This window comes from Megalopta genalis, chromosome 1 (genome assembly GCF_051020955.1).
Source record: "Megalopta genalis isolate 19385.01 chromosome 1, iyMegGena1_principal, whole genome shotgun sequence".
NCBI lineage: Eukaryota > Metazoa > Arthropoda > Insecta > Hymenoptera > Halictidae > Megalopta > Megalopta genalis.
The window spans coordinates 14,337,216-14,354,925 of record NC_135013.1 but is presented as its reverse complement, the minus strand read 5'-3'; the positions used below and the strand labels follow the sequence as shown (position 1 = coordinate 14,354,925).

The window sequence follows — 17,710 nt, the reverse complement described above, 5'->3', positions numbered from 1 at the left end:
GTCGTCTACTGTCCCAAATTGTCCATTTCTGTTTGCAAACTGAAGGAAAATTGGAGAGAATTTACTGTACTCGGTTGCTTCGTGCGTGCGTCAATTCTGGTTTGTTTACAATGTTCAATATGCCCCACCATCCCACTTTCTCGACGGTACCAATAACAAAGTTGCATCCACAAATCGATAATCCAAATTTCGAAATAAAACATTCTCTTTCTCAGCTTGCGCGTAACCGTTTGGTTGAGCCAAATTAAATGGGATTTTTCGTGCGCGTCAAGTTCCGTTTTATTTGTATGTCAAGGGATTAAGCTGAAACGATTAAATACGAAATATTCCGTCGTTCAAATAATTATGCTCCTCGGACATAGGGGACGACGTTCCATCGAACATCGCTGTCTTTCCAGTGACCCTTCGGTGCAAGCTCTCCAATTCCTGGACGTGAGCGAGATGAAAACTGTGCTGCAGAAAGAGCATTTTTACACAGCTAGCCTTAAGGAGATATTACCTTATATACCAAAGGTAATTGGTAATCTAGCCTGAGTGTGGTGCAGTAAATTCTTCCCAATTGTCGCCCAGATTGTGCGTAAAAATGTACAATTTGAGAAGAGAAGATACGATTATTCGAGCCTCGCGGTACGTTTTTATAGTTGCTGATACTCGAATAATCGTATCTCCTCTTCCCAAATTGTGCATTTTTTTAGGTACAACCTGAGCGATAATTCCGGAGAATTTACTGTATTATTAACCAGTTAGTTGTGGCGCCTCCATTTCAGAGCGCGCACCTATATGTGTCGCGAGAATCAAGCGACGACGAGTATATCGTCAAACACAATGTAAGTGCCGCTCTTAAAATATTGAATCAAAAAGACGGTTTTATTTGATAAAATTAACAATTTCATTACTAGTTACTAATACTCGAATAATCGTATCTCCTCGTCCCAAATTGTCCATTTCTGTTTAAAAACTGAAGGAAAACTAGAGAGAATTTACTGTACGTATTTCAAACTTGAAAACGTCGATACGCATCGGAACATACGCGCATAATCGCGATTATACAATATACATAGTTTGCGATTACGTAGCCCGTCAAGGAAAGGAAGGGCACGCGGCAAAACGAGGAGGCCGCATTGGTCAAACAGAAGGGACCGAGGAAAGGGAAAGCGAGGGAGAAGGGAGCGAAGCATGGCTGCGGTCAATCGAGCGATAGCCGTGCACGTGTATTTCGACGAATCGCGTTACGCGTTGCCACGCGTGTCGTCAAAGTCGATTCGAACGCCTAACGTCGCGACATCGTGCGTATGCATCGTCGAGACATCGCATCCTCGGATACACATGTGCGGAGGACGGGATCGAAACGTGCGCAGGTGTTGCTCGTGTATGTGCACCGGTCGTCTCTGTTCGAAAAGTCCGAAGGCTGCGAGAAAACGGTAACACATAGTTAAGAAGATCCCTTGGAAGAGGAATGAAGGTTTCGCAGACTCACGTCGGCGAGGCTGGAAACGGTACGAACAGCTGCTGCAGGTTATGCCTCCGCGAGAAAGTTTATTCGAGACCGTTATTCGCAGAAGGAACCGCTACCGAGCGGCTGCGTTCCCGAATTCTAGACTGTTGTCCCATCACGGTGAGTTTCCATCCTCAGTCTTCCATGTCCGCTGCCGTTACACGTAATATCATGCGTGTAATATCGCGATTCAGCTGTTCGACGATGACCGTTTACCAAGCTCGATATGCGATCTCTGCGAGAACAAGCTGGACATTGTTTACCAATTCCGTCAACTGTGCAGGGAATCGGAACGCGTGCTTCGCGCGCGTTTCGTGTCCAGTTTCCGTGAACGAAGCGACACTATCCGGGTAAGTTTTACTTTCGACGTTGCATCCGACAACTTTAACCTTTTAGGTACGGCTGAATTCTGCGCGAGGCTATTTCTCTGGACGGCAGAGTCTGATATGTACTGTACAGAGTGTCTGTATATTCTGTCTGTATATTGTTAAGATACAGTTATATTGTTAAGATTCGAACCGCGAGGCTCGGATAATCGTATCTCCTCTTCCCAAATTGTCCATTTTTATTTATAAGCTGAAGCTTTATTGTACTCGATTCGGTAAAAAGGAGATTCCTCGGAGAAAAAGTGGTGTCCCGATTTGATGAGAACTGCAATAAATTCTCTCTAATTTTCCTTCAGCTTTTAAACAAGAATAGACAATTTGGGAAGAAGGTTTACGATTATTCGAGCCTCGCGGTTTTTTTATAGTTGTTGACAATCGATGGCTATTAAGACGATGTATATTGTAAATCGATGTGAAGACAAAAGAAGTGTGAAACAATGCATATGAAGACGATTATTTGATTCGAACGTTGACCGAGTGAGCTACTAGAGCAAGCTACTATAGTGGCGCGTCGTTCAGAGAGATGACATCCGCGGAAGCCACTATAGTGGCGCGTCGTGCCTAAAAGGTTAACACGTTGAATGCCACGAGGGTCACCGGTGACCGGCACTTAACTTGGCGGTGACGTCATGGGGGCCACTGGTGACCGGCGCGCCCAAGTTGATAGGAATATATATAATTGAAAACAAATGTGAATATCTAAAATTTTGTATTATTACCATTGTCGATTCGAACAGTGACCCCTGTCGCAATTAACATGTCAGACATGGTTATACACTGTAACTTATCTATTGCAGATAATGTTTCAACATTATATGTATCGCATAAAAGAAAATTCATCGTGGTGCCACGGACAATTTCTGTAAAATCGGCGTGGCATTCAACGTGTTAATTATTTATGGAGTCGAAGGGGGAGACGACTGAGACTTCACAGTAAATTCTCCCCAATTGTCCTTCAGCTTGTAAACGAAAATGGACAATTTGGGAAGAAGGGATACGATTACTCGAGTCTCGCGGCTTTTTTTATAGTTGTTGGCAATCGTTGGCTATAAAAACGAGCCACGAGGCTCGGATAATCGTATCTCCTCTTCCCAAATTGTCCACTTTTATTTATATGCTGAAGCTTTATTGTACTCGGTTCGGTGAAAAAGAGATTCCTCGGAGAAAATGTGGTGTCCCGATTTTATGGAAACTGCAATAAATTCTCTCTAATTTTCCTTGAGCTTTTAAACAAGAATAGACAATTTGGGAAGAAGGGATACGATTATTCGATCCTCGCGACTCGTTTTTATAGTTGCCGATTGTCAGCAATTATAAAAAAAAAACGAAGTGCAAAGCTCGAGTAATCGTACCTCTTCTTTCCAAATTGTCTACCGGAAAGTAATTTACAAACTATTTTTATTCGCAAGCTGAAGGACGATTAGTGAGAACCTGCTTGCATTCGGATGACACGATGGAACAAAGCAGTCGTTTTCTTGTACGTACAGGTGGGCGGCGCGCAAACGTGCGTGGACAAACGGACTAAAATATCGGAAGCGAGACCTGTGAGCTGCGAGATTGTTCGCGATAACAGCGAGGTCATCGAGGAAACCGGAACTGGGAAGCGAGCGGAACCGTTGGGCTTTCAGTCGGAAGAAGAGGAGGAAGCGGAATCTGTTCGGCACCAACTAGAATCGGAATCGGGAACGCCGATAGCCAAGCAAAGGAAAAACAAAGAGCTCGAAGAAGAGGATCACAGTTCCCAGAGCAGAACGACAACGGAAGCTGCGAAGACGTCCTCCTGCGCCGGAAGCGGGGAACGAGGGGAAAAGAAGTACCTTTGCGACTTGTGCAGCAAAACGTTCGCCTCGAAATCGGGCCTGAGGTTCCACTTGAAGTCGCACGTCGGCGAGAAACCGCACCCTTGCCGGCACTGCGGCAAACGGTTCGCCATACCGAGTTACGCGAAAAGGCACGAGAGGATTCACACCGCGGAGAAGCAATTCGTTTGTCACGTTTGCAGCGCCGCGTTCGCCTCGTCGAATGGTCTCCGATATCATCTGAGGTCGCACACCGGAGAGGCGAATTATCGCTGCGAGACCTGCGACAAATCCTTCGGTCGTTACAAGTACTTGAAGGAGCACGTTTTTACACATACAGGAGAGAAACCGTTCGCCTGCAAGAGCTGCGGTGCGGCGTACGCCAACTCTGGTAGCCTCTTCGTTCACGAGAAGAAGTGCAGGAACAAATCCGGGGTCGACCGGCCTGGCGAACCTACCGGTTGATCGTTTTGGTTTCTCGGCTGAAATCGGTCGATAAGGGCAAGTTCGTTCGAGAGACAAATTCAAACAATTTTCACTCTTTATTTCATCGCGCGACCTGAGTCGAGTTCGAATTCTCTTGGAGATAGTAGCGAACCAAGCGTACATAATGTAATGCGACGCAGCGCGATCAACAGTCTTTGGTATTGAGAGAAATATTGTGTCGAGCGGAGTCGTAAGCAATTGCAGGCATTTGGTTAGAAATTTGCTCGGGAGGACCGCGGTGAGAACAGTACAGTAATGTCTCCCTTACTGACGCTTAGATTGCGCACGAAAATGGACAATTTTGGAAGGAAGAGGAGATGCGATTATTCGAGCTTTGCGGTTTGTTTTTATAGTCACGAATTGTCAACGATTATAAAAACGAGCTGCAAGGCTCGAATATTCGTATCTCCTCTTCCCAAAAATCTCTATTTTTGTGGACAATCTGAGCGTCAATTAGAGAGACATTACTGTAGTTGGAGATTATAGTCTCAAAGATACGAGAATTCGTCGCGCGTTGCTTTTATCAAAGACACCTAATCTCTTTGCTTTGGTAAAATAAAAGCGACGCGATTGCACCTCTGTATTAGTAGAGATTTATAAAATCCGCCGCAAACATTACGTTGACATAACTTATCAAGGCAATATATTTTTTATTGCATCGTATAGTACTCTTCGCGAGGTACAAAAGTGTCAAAGAAACCGTAGCAAATGAACCGATCACTAAAAAATGATTTTAATATCTAAAAAACTATTTTGGACATGTAAGCAAAATGTAAACATTTCGCATCCTTGCACTCAACGGTATTGGTAACAGCAAAACAAACTGATTCACAGCTAACGAAATATTTATGTGCAATATTATCGAAAGCACGACACGGTAACTCGATCAACATTTCATACTTATGCAAAAGTAGATTGTAGAAACGGTAACTGTGAACATTTTTGAAACATTAAAATCGTTTTATAAGAGAATGGCTCATGCGCTAGCTATGAGAATATTGTTCCCCCGGTCGAGTACTATGCAATACAAAAAGAATATTTATCTTCGAAATTTTTGTCAAGGTCACTTCTACAGCACAATTTTATTGTAAACCTCCGACGATTCAGAAATGTAGAATCGCGTTACGACGACCACAACACTGATACTTTTTACACCCCGTACTAGAGCCTCGGTGGACGATAAGCTCTAAAAATATGGAAAATACAGGTTGTCCCAAAAATGTCTCGCAATTCGAAAGTGGCGGGTTCCTCGGGTCATTTGAAGCAACTTCTTCCTCCACAAAAATTTTCTCCGAGGCACCGTTAACGAGTTATTAACGAAAAACAGTGGCCAATGAGAGGCGAGCTCAGCTGGCGCGAGCCGGCCGAGCCAACGGCGCCAGCGGTCGAGCGGTCGAATCCCAGCTCAGCTGGCGCGAGGCGGCCGAGTCCATGGCGCCAACGGTCGAGGCGGTCGAATTCCAGCTCAGCTAGCGCGAGGCGGCCGAGCCCATGAGCGGAACTGGGCTTCGCGCGCTGGTTGGCTGGGCCGCCTCGCGTCAGCCGTACTCGCTTCTCATTAGTCACTGTTTTTCGTTAATAACTCGTCAACGGTGCCTCGGAGAAAATTTTTGTAAAGGAAGAAGTTGCTTCAAATGACCCGAGGAACCCGCCACTTTCGGATTGCGAGACATTTTTGGGACACCCTGTATAACGAGAACTGTCCCCATAGTTCGTTAAAAGCCGGCAATCGCTTACGACTCGACCCGGTAGAAATAGAAAATAGAATCGAACGCTACCGCGATCGAGGGCAGTCGGGATTTCTACGCATAGACATCTCCGAGGCGGCGATCGACATCCACTGATCGGTGTCCGAGCGATACCAGGCGAGACCCAGCGAGTATTTTCCATTGAGATTCGCGTGCTGACACCGGTTGAACCACCATCCTCCGTGATAGTTAGCCGCGCAGTGGGCCGTGCTATCGTCCATGTCGCGATCCTTGGCGCTGAACGGCATCCCGTTTTGATAAGACATCGCGTCGGTCGCGTTCCCGACGTAGCCGTCGACGAGCAACCTGTAGCCGGTCTCCGCGGAGGTGATCGCGAACGAGTCGTATTCGGCGCGCCAGCGTTCGCCGTAAATGTCCAGCATGTCGATGCGTAACCGCGTGCAATTGTCCTGGGTGAATTCGTGCAGAATTTGGTTGCCGATCCAGTACTCGCCGACCGGCGAGCCGAAGCCGAGAGAGTAGTCGTTCCAGCTGCGATCGAAGTCGAAGGTGCCGTCGATGCGACGCGCGACCACCACCCAGCCGTTGCGACAGTAGACCATGATGGGCTTGCGGCCTCGGCCGGCTTCCACGAGCCTCAGCCCGTCGACGCCGGTCGATCGATCCGCGGATCGTTCCTCGCAGCTGTCCGGTAGCTTGTCGACGATCAGGTGATATCGATCCTCCAGCTGCTCGAGCTCCAGCTCCAGATGGTTCGGCGAGGATCTGGACTCGGCGAAGCGGCTGCCGTTCAATCGATCGATCGCTTCCTGCTGCCGGTCGCTCTTCTCTTGCAGCTTCGAAGCGCTGACGCTCAGCGCCTGCACGGCTCGTCGCAGGTTGCTCAGCTCCACCCGGGTCAGCGAAAGCTCCGCAGCTTTCTGAGCCGCGTTCACGCCCAGTCTGGCCAGTTCACCTTTGATCGCAGAATTGTTCGTCTCGACGATCTCCTCGAGGGCTCGCAGCGAGCCCACCAGCCGCGAGCCAACCGACTCGCCGATCTGCTTCGTCGAGATCGCGTTCTCGTTCGCGCTCGAAACCCGACGCGACAACTCCACCTGATTCTTCTCCAAGCTCTTCACGCGTTTGCTCAGGTTCGACGTCAGCCACTCGCCCTTCTCGTACGCCACCCGTTTCGTGTCCAGCTGCGCCAGCCGCCTCTGCGCCAGAACCGCGACCTTCCGTTCCAAGTTCTTCAGGCGATCCTCGCTTCGTCGAGAATAACCGTGCCGTCGCGATAGTCTGTGATGCGCCACGCTGTCGGTCGTGGCCGTCGCTCCCGCCACGTGTTTACCCTTGCCAGCGTCGGCTGTCGACGACTCGCACCCCATCGATTTCACCTCGATCTGAACCGCGCTCAGCTGGAATCGAAATTACGTGCGAGTTACATCTGCGTGTTCGAAAATTCTTTTATCAAGTTGTTGAATTAACAAATTACGGTAATGTCTCCCTAACTGACGCTCGGATTGTCCACGAAAATGGACAATTTGGGAAGAGGAGATGCGGTTGTTCAAGCCTTGCGGATCGTTTTTGTAGTTACCGATTGCCAATAACTATAAAAACGAGCCAGAAGGCTCGAATAATTGTATCTTCTCTTCCTGAATTATAGTTTATATTTTATAATAGAAATATATAAATATTATATTTTATATTAGAAATATATTTTTGTGGACAATCAGAAGTAATTTTTCTCTCCCACCGAAATAGCTCCAACTTATTGAAAACCCTGAAAATATGACTTTGAAATATTGCAATAATAATCATAGTCTATAACATGTGTTTCGGTGTAACAAGTTCGTTGGAATGCGTTCGAATCAAGTTTCTTGTTGTAACTACGATATAAGACTGAAAGTCGTAAACACGTCCAAGTGCCTGTTAGCCTGCGGGACGGCCAATTTTCATTTATTTCATATATTATCAATTTTATAAATTTCATTGCACTGCCGATAGGAAAAACCAGTTACAGTAATGTCGCTCTAATTGACGCTCAGATTGTCCACAAAAATGGACAATTTGGGAAGAGGAGATACGATTCATCGAGCCTTGCATAACCTTGACATAACCTTGATAATTCGTAACTATAAAAAACGAGCTACAAAGCGCGAACAATCGTATCTTCTTTTCCCGAATTGTCCATTTTTGTGGACAATCCGAGCGTCAATTAGAGAAACATTACTGTACTCTCTTAGCTCTCTTAATTTAACCTTGACAATTCGTAACTATAAAAAACGAACTACAAGGCACAAATAGTCACATCTCCTCTTCCCGAATTTTCCATTTTTGTGGACAATCCGAGCGTAAATTGGAGAGACATTACTGTACTCTCTTAGCTCTCTTAATTTAACCTCGACAATTCGTAACTATAAAAAACGAGCTACAAAGCGCGAACAATCGTATCTTCTCTTCCCGAATTTTCCATTTTTTTGGAAAATCCGAGCGTCAATTAGAGAGACATTACTGTACTCTCTTAGCTCTCTTAATTTAACCTCGACAATTCGTAACTATAAAAAACGATCTACAAGGCTCGAACAATCGTATCTCCTCTTCCCGAATTTTCCACTTTTGTGGACAATCCGAGCGTCAATTAGAGAGACATCACTGTACTCGTGCAAGTTCGAATGACGCGGGGGAGGGGGCGGGGCGGCGAACTAAGAAAGGTTGGCCACGGAATTCTGTTGAAAGAACTTCCGTATCCGAGGGACCGCTCTCGAGAATAAAAGAACGAAGGGCGCAGTTGGCAACTGGATAGGTTCGACGGCATTCGAGCGAATGCGCGCCAGCTGCGGCTATCGAACCGTCGAATCTCGTGAACCTCGGGCCGAAATTTTACGCGGATCGGTTTGTCGAAGTAATATAATCAAAATCCTCGTAAAATATCAGTAAACGAATCCAGGCGATAATAGAGAAACAGGAAACAAGAGTACGAACGCGAATGAAAAAAAGGGGGATAACATCGAACCGAATGCGCAGCGTCCGCGCAAATTAATGCCGGCAGCCGAGCGAGACTCGAAGGGGACGTTACCCAAAGTGGACAGCTGCGGACCGGCAAAGGTAGGGATGCGTGAAGTGAAAACCTTCCGGCCCGAGCGGCAGCTGTTTCTGTTTTTCTGACGGACACCTATGTATATTCCTAGCATATAGGCCAAGTCGGAAAACCTTGTTCCATTTAATTAGAAGCTAGCCCGCTGAGATCGGTCTCTCCGATCGACCAAAAAAAAAACGAATTCGTTGATTTTCATTCTCGTGGTTAACGGCGCAGCTGAAAAGGCTGCAGCAGGAGGAGGAGGAGGAGGGAGAAAGATAAAAAGAAGACTTCGAGTCGGGGCAGATGCGCGTTCGAACGGGCCCGAGCAGGTGAACAGAAGGATAAGGAGAATGCCGGAGAAAAAAGAAACCACGAGCAGAGGGAAAGTAGCGTACACCTTGGACAGGATTCAAAAGGGACGCGATGAAGAGAGGACGCACGGAGAGGGCTGAGAGGGAGAAGGTGAAATGAGAAAGGCAGAGAGAGAGAGAGAGAGAGAAAAAGAGAGCGAGAGGTCGGACGAGAGCGAGGGTGGGGGAAAGCAAGTAGTGCCAGAGAAAAGATGTTACCTGACTGGCAATGTCGGCGCAGGTGCGAGATAGCAGGCTGAAACGTTCCCCGATCGCGGAGATATCGACGCGAATCGTTCCGAGCATGGCCTCGTGTTTGGCGATTCTGCCGCCAAGATTTCGAATTCCTCGGCCGACCGCGGCTATGTCACCCTTCAGCAACGTCAGCTCGCCCTTCATACTGAACCTCTCGGCCAGCTCCTCGCTGATGTTCCTCGCTCGAAGAACGTCGGCGACCTCACCCTGCAGTTCGGTAACCGCGCTGCCCAACCACCTGACTCGCAGTCTCTCGTTCTTCGCCTCGTTCCCGCTGGCATTTCCGCCGCGAAGCGCGTCCACCTCCTTTCTAAGAGGGAGAACAGATCGATCTCGTTAATCGATACCCACGATCGCTCGCCAACACGCGATCGCCACGCAATTCGCCGAAAAGCGACTCGAATCGAGGAGATCGAAAGCGTTCGTTCCTTACCTGAGTTGTTTCACCTCGTTCTTCAGGACGAACAACTCGGTGTTTTTCTCCATCGCGCGCTTCAAGCTCTCCTCGAGGGCATTGTAATCCTGCTGCCTGTGGTCCAGCAGCGCGGTCACTTGCTCTTGCAACGACCTTATCGCGTCCGACGCGTTCTCGTCGCCGCGAACCTCGCCGATCGCGATCGCGCTTATTATCACGGAAACGAAAGGGAAGGTGACGCGAAACAACCACGTTATCCCGGTCATTGTTTCCACGGGAAGCACACAGTCTAGCCAGACTGGTACGCCTAGCCAGACTTGTGCGGACTAAAGTATTGATTTTTGATCGTCGATTTCGATGACTTCTTCTTACTCGGTTCAAATTCACCGAACCGGCCGACGTTGCGCGGCCCCGCGGGAGAATCACTTTTCGCCGACGCCGAAAGCTCAACTGGCACGAGCACATGCCCGCCCGGCAGTTTTATATCGTTCCCGTACTCTTTCCCGTAAATGGTCGGGGGTAAATGGGCCGGACCGAGCGGCGCGTTGGCCCGGCCCAACCGCCCGACGGCCCAACAACCCAAGCAGCAGGTGTGCGTTCGCATTGTCTCGTGCCTACAAGCTGCGCCTCTGACACCGATACACACCGATACATCGACACCCCGGTGGTACCAGGGTACCATTCTATTTTCTTTGCCTGCGAGCACGCTCACCCGCCTGCCCACAAAGAACCCCCCCTCGTTTAATTATTATTATTGTTATTATTATATTCGTTAGAGAGGTCAACTTCGCCTGCTCATCGACCACCCTCTCGACTCCCACACAGCAACCGCAATTCGTTACAGCTGTGCCTCGGTTAGTGTCGCGTGTTTCACCCTCGCGATCCTTTTTTGAGGCTTCTGGTATCATATCTTGCCTCGAGAGAAATGAAGTCATTTCTATGTCTTTTATAGTAATGATTATTTAGAACCGAACTTGTCAAAATATTTATATATATAGATTTATATATATTATATATACATATATAGATTTATGTATATTATGTATATTATATTTATTATTAATAAATATAATATAGATTTTGGATTCTTTGTTTCACAATTGCGGTAATGTCTCCCTAACTGATGCTTAGATTGTGCAGAAAAATGGACAATGTGGAAACAGGAGATACGATTATTCCGACTTTGCATCATGTTTCTATAATGGTTGATAATCGGTAACTATAAAAACAAGTCGCAAGGCTTCTCTTCCCAAATTGTCCATTTTTGTAGACAATCTGAGCGTCAATTAGGGAGACATTACTGTACGATCTAGTTTCACCCTCGCGATCTTTTTTGAGGCTTCTGGTATCATATCTTGCCTCAAGAAAAATAAAGTCATTTCTAGTCTTTATATTAATGATTATTTGGAACTACTGAACCTGTCAAAATAACAGATTTTGGATTCTTTATTTCACAACTATTGCGATTGCAAAGATACTTTCGCGGGCAATTTGTTTAGAGTTGTCGTTAATGAAAATCGTGTAATATCTTGATAAATGCGATCCAATTTAAGGAGAGGAGATAGGATTATTCGACGCTTGCGGTTCATATTTATAGTCACGAATTGTCAACAACTATAAAAACGAGCTCTTCCCAAATTATCCATTTCTGTGGACAATCTGAGCGTCAATTAGAGAGACATTACTGTAGTTGTTTTTGTAAGGAATACGAACTTGCCGGCTTTATGGCTCGCCAGTTCGATGCGTGCAGGAATGAACAGGTTCGAAAAGCTCGTTACATAAGGTCAATAATTTATTGAAAACAGCTTGTTCCCTGACAAGATCTAAAACTCTAAAATTCTAGGGAAGTACTCGAACCGTTTTGTTTTCTTGGAACATTGCACGACGACGTACGGTGACGTACAATAAATTGTCGTTGTTGCGATAACGACGTATGAAATTGGAAGTCCGGTATAGTTCGCTCTCGATCGAACGTTGATTGTTCTCTTCGACGCGTTCGACCAAGAGAAATGTCAAAGATACTGCAATGCAAGATCGACCGATTTTATGCTAAGTCATTTCATCCACCGCCGTTTACTTTGCGCCGAAAAAAAAAAGAACGCGACAATATTGGTCGCATTTTCGGCGAGCGAGGATCGTCGCGGGGATCGTTGTCGCGATCCTTCGCGAAGAAGACGGTCGATATGATCCTTACCTTAACGAGTAAAACTTTCTGTACAGAAATAATAAAAATACAATTTTTTTCAATGAATCCAACGTCCTCTACGTAGATACGAAATTTCTTCTAACCCCGTGGTATTGCGTTAATTAAATGGCACTCTCTTTAATAGGTTCAACGAATTGCACGAATCGAATCTAGAATATATCTAGTAACGGTAAGACGTTTCCCTGGACGCGTCCCGTGCCGTGAAGCTGGCTCGCTTCGTGAAAACTTATGTCTGCGCTGATCCGTAGGTACCCGTCGGCGGACGATACAGCTTGGGAAGCGTCAAAATTTGCAAACTGTTGAACGCGTACTTTCTAATTCCGATGTTTTTCCATGTGTTCTCCCGACGACAGCCTTCGCTGAAACAGAAAGCGGCTTTCGCAATGTTTCTTCGGGACCAGCGAACTGAATTCGTAGAACCGAACCGAACCGTATTTATTATTTCTTGAACAAGCCACAAACCTTCGAATGCAGTCGAGAGCTCTGGTGAACTCATGTTCGGCCAAATGGTACTCGCTGGTCAAAATATTGACCTGCTCGAGGGTGACCGACATCCCGGTGCGATCCTTCGCGCTCTTACAACTGGTAAATCTGAGTCCGCGCATTCGCCGACAAATTTGGGAAGACAGCTGCAGTATTTCTACATTTTTATTCACTTTCGCGTGCACGCTGGTCTTCAAATTGGTCATCAGCTCCGTTAGCGTTTGACCGAGCGGCGATCTCGTACCAACTGAAGAGAAGAATGAGAACAAGTAAAGAGAACAGTGATCGAAGAACAAAAGAGACGCGATCCTGCAATGAAAGAGATCTTACGTCGAGTCGATGCCGTCTCCGTGGGCAGATTGAGCTTTTTAAAACGCAAGTAGTATTCGTTCAACCTTTCGTAGTTGTCCATATTGCTCTTCTCCTGAGGCTTGGTCGTCCCGAGGCTTTCCGCCAGAGAAGCCATCTCGTTGATCCCGACGTTGAAGAAGACCGGAGTGACATTGAACGAGATGGTTTGTCTAGCAGAAGGGACCAGCGGTAGCAGAGAATAAATCGCATCTGGCACTGGAAGCATCACTGTTAATGCGGCGCGAGAACCGACAACCCTCGGCAAGGGTAGCTGAACCAACGGAACGTTGCCGTTTTCTTCGGACCTGAAACCAAATCCGTATAAAAAAAGTGAACCAGGTGTGTTCCAGCAGATATAGACCATTCGTGTACCTCGATTGAATGCCACATCTGGTCAACGTGAACGTGACCGTGTGCATGTCTTCGACCGCAACGGCCATGTCGCCCCACATGTCTATCTCGTCCCCGTAATAACTGAGAAGACCCTCGAACGAGACCAACGGGCCAAGAGTGGTCAAGATTAAGAGAAATATCGGATCGGGTCTCTGACACCAGAGCTTCGCCATAATGCCAGACACCAAGCTGGTCAGCTGAAACCAATGATCCGTTATTATACCTATTATTACACACGTGCGTACACTTATTGACAAAAGTTAAGAAACAACGTAATCGTATATTATATATTATATTATATTATATTCAATATATAATATAATAATATATTATAATATATAATATATATAACATATAATATATTATATTCAACGTAATCGTATATATTATATAGTATATTCTCTATCTTCTAAGATACATAATCTAAAATAGCATAATGAGATAGCATGCCATACATCAATGATCAGTGAGTTTTTTCTCAAACATACTTGTACGAGAGCCATGATTAAGTTGAATCGAAGAAACAACGCAAAAGCTGCGCGACATAAGTTAAGAAACATACATCGCTTAAGTTATATAATCACTTTTAATGAAAAACAGCGATGTGTCAATGTCTGTAGTTTTCATAACAGTCTAATAAGATGTTACACAACCCTTGGATTTGAGGACTGCATTGCATCTCCGTGGTATAGATTCAATTGATCGAATACAAAACTCAGTCGGAATTTCTGACCATATTTTCGTGATTGCTTCCATTAATTCTGCTTTATTGTTGAAGGAATGACTTATCACAAACATTATAAAACGATTCGATGAATATGGACCTGTTAAAACGGCACCATGAGCTGGCAGACCGCGAAAAACAGATGAAAAACTAGATCGTCGATGTATTAAACAATTACGTTGTTTCTTAACTTTTGTCAGTAAGCGTACATGTGTAAAAAAAGACAAGCAACCTACAGCTTGGCTGAAGCACACGTCCCGTCTATAACGAACGTTACACGCGCGCTGAGCCATCTTCGCGTCCTCTTGCACTCTGAACACAGAATGTGTTAATCTCGCGGTCTTCAACAGCCCGTCCATGGCCTGTCGTAGCTTCTTCATGCTCGGTCTGAGCTCGCTGGTCCAGTCAACGATCGAGGCGAAGTCTAGACCCTCGATGAACTTGTTCCTCTGTCCTGAATTGCTTTTGATCACTCTGGTCATCGAATCGACCGCTTGGCACACTGTCCATTAGGAACAGGAAGAATAATAGTTTATAGAATAATAATACGTTATAATGAATAATAAACCGTTTCCTTACCTTCCTTCGCTTTCGAGAAAGCCGGCGCAGTTTTGTCAAATCCAGGACTGGAATGTTGTCGTGGAAGCGCGTGATTTTCTACGGGCTCGAGCAGCTTGCTCGACTCGTCGTTCTTCATGTCGTTCTTCGGCTGTATCGTCACAACTTCTACGCTCTGACTTCGATTGTTCGGTTGACATCCTTTCAAACTGTGCGCTCGTCTCACGATAGTTTTGTTTCTCAAGCGAACAGCGGGACTGCTGCATCGGCCGCAAAGGAATTTCACTTTGGATACCAGACACATCACGCTCGCCTCTATGTTCAACTGCGTCAAATCCCAAGGCTCCGGTTCGTCCGTCGGTTTGTAATAGTTCGCGGAGGGTGAATTACACATTTTTTGAGTATCCAAGAACCGCTTGCACGGATCGAGGTCGACTCGCGTTTCCTCTTTCTCTTCCGTGGCCTCTACCGCGTCGGGTGCCACGCTTTTGTTGACATTCTTGTTCGACGTTGCGTTCTCGTATTCGTTCTCTTCGATCACGGCGAGGTGATCGTTGGCGACGTTGCTGCCGTTGTCGTTGTACTTATAGCTATCGTGTTCGTTGTGGACGTCGTTGTCGTTAACTTTATCGCTACGGTGCTCGAGAATCGGCGAGCGGCAAGCATTCGTCACCGTGTCTTTGCAAGTATCTTCCTCGGCGTCCGGAAAAATTACGAACTTCTCTTTGATCGAAGCTTCTTCAGCCTCGATCTGACCGATTCGTTTCGGAGCGATGCGATTGCTCTTCGAAAGAAACAGAGACGGATAATTGTTCTTCTGGTTCTCCTCTGTCCAGAGATCGTTCATGCATTCCGGAGTGTCCGGCGTGACGAAATCGTCGAAATCCGGACTCTTCAAGTCGAAATTCAATTGTTGCGTGATGCGCTTGAAAGGGGACAGAGATTGATGCCCCTTCAACTGGAAGTTGTGCGCGTCCTCGGTAGCGTCTTCGTGAACTTTGGCAACTTTGTACTCCTCGAGGAACGTTAACGCTTCCTCGACCAAACCAGGATCCCAAAGGCTAAGTAGAATTCTAGTTTTCGTAATCATATCCTCGCAAATGGGTAACATTCCGCTGGTCTGCTTCTCCTTGGCTAGTTTCATCAAAGCGCGCATCGCGTCGACCACGTCGCGACGAAGCTGCTTGATCGCCTGAATGGCGTCGTGTGCCATAGTAATCTTCGAGGTCCCTTGGTACAAGTGAGTGCTGCGCGTCGGCGATTCCTTCAGAGCTTGCACCAATCTGAAAGTTAAGTCGCAGTCAGTTTCATTCCGATTTTGATTGATTGATTGATTGATTAATTAATTGATAATTGATTGATTAGTTTAATATAATCTTTTATGTTACATAATAATTATAAATATTAAGTTGGATGTGAAATGTAAGTCGATTTTATTAATATCTAGTTTTTTTTTAGAAATGAATTTAATTCATATATTAATTAATTTTATTATATAATTAATTATTTAATAAAAAATTAATATAAAAAATTTAAGGGATAATCTTTGAATTTTAAATATGATTTATTTATGAAATATAATCAAATAATTTGTTTTAAAATTTTTTTAAAAATTTAATAATTTAATATTTTAAAGAAATAATTTACAAAAAAGATATATTATTTTATAGAAAAAATTATTTATATAGTTAATATATTATTATAATGATAGAAATTAGTAAATTAAAATTTTTAGAATATAAATAAATTTAAAAATAATTTTAAGAAATTCGACAAAATAATTATATTCACCTGTTTAACAAAAACATGTCTTTTTGAATAAAATTTAAAGTCAGCCCTGCTCAATGAAAAATTTAAATAGCTGCAGTATTTTGACTCTACAAAGGTAGCATGATCATTTGTCTTTTAATTAAAGGCTGAGATGAAGAGGTTAATGAAATATAAACTGTCTAAAATTAAGAGAATAATTTAGATTTTAAGTAGACGACAATCATCTTCGATTTACACCTACCTTATGAGACCTCCATTTTTGTTTTTGTGCGAATGTGCGGTGAACGCTCCAACCGTTATCAAATCGTAAAATCCACATTTGTTCAAGGTGTCATTATGAACCCACATCCTTTGGAGATGCAGATTCAGTGGCGCGAACTCGAGAGTCCTGTCGTCTCTGCGCAGTGACCGTTTAAAGTAACTCCCTGCAGAAAAGGAGAAACAAACGAGTGATGAACACGGAAAAAAAGATATAGATTTCGAAGATCGACTCGTGAGACGCGCCATCACCTTTGAAGGCCGACAAATTTTCTTTCGCTTGCGAATAGAGGTGCAAAAGGTGCAAATGACGATCGAGCAACTCAATTTGTTTGGTATGCCAAGGTTCCCGCAACTCGCCCATTCCAGCGACCTCTTGCAGCAACTCCTTTTCCTCTTGAATCCAAATCGCACTGAGAAGATGGTGCGCGATAAGCATCGACCAGATAGATAACAAAATATCTATATGTACATACAGGGTGTCCCAAAAATGTCTCGCAATCCGGAAATGGCGGGTTCCTCGGATCATTTGAAGCAACTTTTTCCATTACAATAATTTTCTGCGAGGCACCGTTAACGAGTTATTAACGAAAAACAGTGACCGATAAGAATCGAGTACAGCTGACGCGAGACGGCCCAGCCAACCAGCGCACGAAGCCCAGTTCCGCTCATTCGCTCGGTCGCCTCGCGCCAGCTGAGCTGGGATTCCGACCGCCTCGACCGCTGGCGCCGTCGGCTCGGCCGCCTCGCGCCGGCTGAGCTGGGATTCGACCGCTCGACCGCTGGCGCCGTTGGCTCGGTCGCCTCGCGCCAGCTGAGCTCGCCTCTCATTGGTCACTGTTTTTCGTTAATAACTCGTTAACGGTGCCTCGGAGAAAATTCTTGTAAAGGAAAAAGTTGCTTCAAATGACCTGAGGAACCCGTCACTTTCGGATTACGAGACATTTTTGGGACACCCTGTAGATATGAACGAAGCGAGAGGAAGAGTGAAATGAATATTTGCGCTAG

At 45.5% G+C, this 17,710-nt stretch overlaps 3 protein-coding genes and 1 long non-coding RNA gene across 12 annotated transcripts in view; 1 reads left to right on the top strand and 3 right to left on the bottom strand.

Moving 5' to 3' along the window:
- Positions 1-840: 840 nt before the first annotated feature.
- LOC143259470 (uncharacterized) lies at positions 841-1,611 on the bottom strand. Its single transcript, XR_013033395.1, has 2 exons — positions 1,478-1,611; positions 841-1,408 (listed from the first exon to the last, which is right to left on the bottom strand). It is a non-coding gene; the product is annotated as an uncharacterized LOC143259470 (long non-coding RNA).
- LOC117223669 (uncharacterized) lies at positions 1,357-12,210 on the top strand. 2 transcript variants are annotated; one of them, XM_033476083.2, is made up of 4 exons: positions 1,357-1,496; positions 1,560-1,615; positions 1,690-1,845; positions 3,369-12,210. In XM_033476083.2, exons 1-4 carry the CDS (start codon positions 1,457-1,459, stop codon positions 4,143-4,145), a joined length of 1,029 nt encoding a protein of 342 aa, XP_033331974.2. In that variant the 5' UTR covers positions 1,357-1,456; the 3' UTR covers positions 4,146-12,210. The 2 variants fall into 2 exon arrangements, with proteins under 2 accessions (XP_033331974.2, XP_033331968.2); XM_033476077.2 differs by having other exon boundaries at positions 1,402-1,615.
- LOC117223694 (protein scabrous) lies at positions 4,204-10,225 on the bottom strand. Its single transcript, XM_033476116.2, has 3 exons — positions 9,978-10,225; positions 9,509-9,854; positions 4,204-7,275 (listed from the first exon to the last, which is right to left on the bottom strand). Exons 1-3 carry the CDS (start codon positions 10,223-10,225, stop codon positions 5,941-5,943), a joined length of 1,929 nt encoding a protein of 642 aa, XP_033332007.1. The 3' UTR covers positions 4,204-5,940.
- The window catches only part of LOC117223713 (inositol polyphosphate-4-phosphatase type I A), a 22,595-nt gene continuing 16,623 nt past the window's right edge, over positions 11,739-17,710 (bottom strand). For 7 of the 8 annotated variants that reach the window (XM_033476170.2, XM_033476150.2, XM_033476186.2 and 4 more), the window contains 8 exons: positions 16,955-17,115; positions 16,686-16,869; positions 14,696-15,957; positions 14,353-14,618; positions 13,372-13,589; positions 12,979-13,304; positions 12,628-12,895; positions 11,739-12,524 (listed from right to left, as the gene is read on the bottom strand). In XM_033476170.2, the coding sequence (XP_033332061.2) occupies positions 12,392-12,524; positions 12,628-12,895; positions 12,979-13,304; positions 13,372-13,589; positions 14,353-14,618; positions 14,696-15,957; positions 16,686-16,869; positions 16,955-17,115 (2,818 nt within the window). In that variant the 3' untranslated portion in view covers positions 11,739-12,391. The remainder of the gene's footprint in view (positions 12,525-12,627; positions 12,896-12,978; positions 13,305-13,371; positions 13,590-14,352; positions 14,619-14,695; positions 15,958-16,685; positions 16,870-16,954; positions 17,116-17,710) is intronic. The other variant, XM_076521607.1, reaches the window with a different exon arrangement.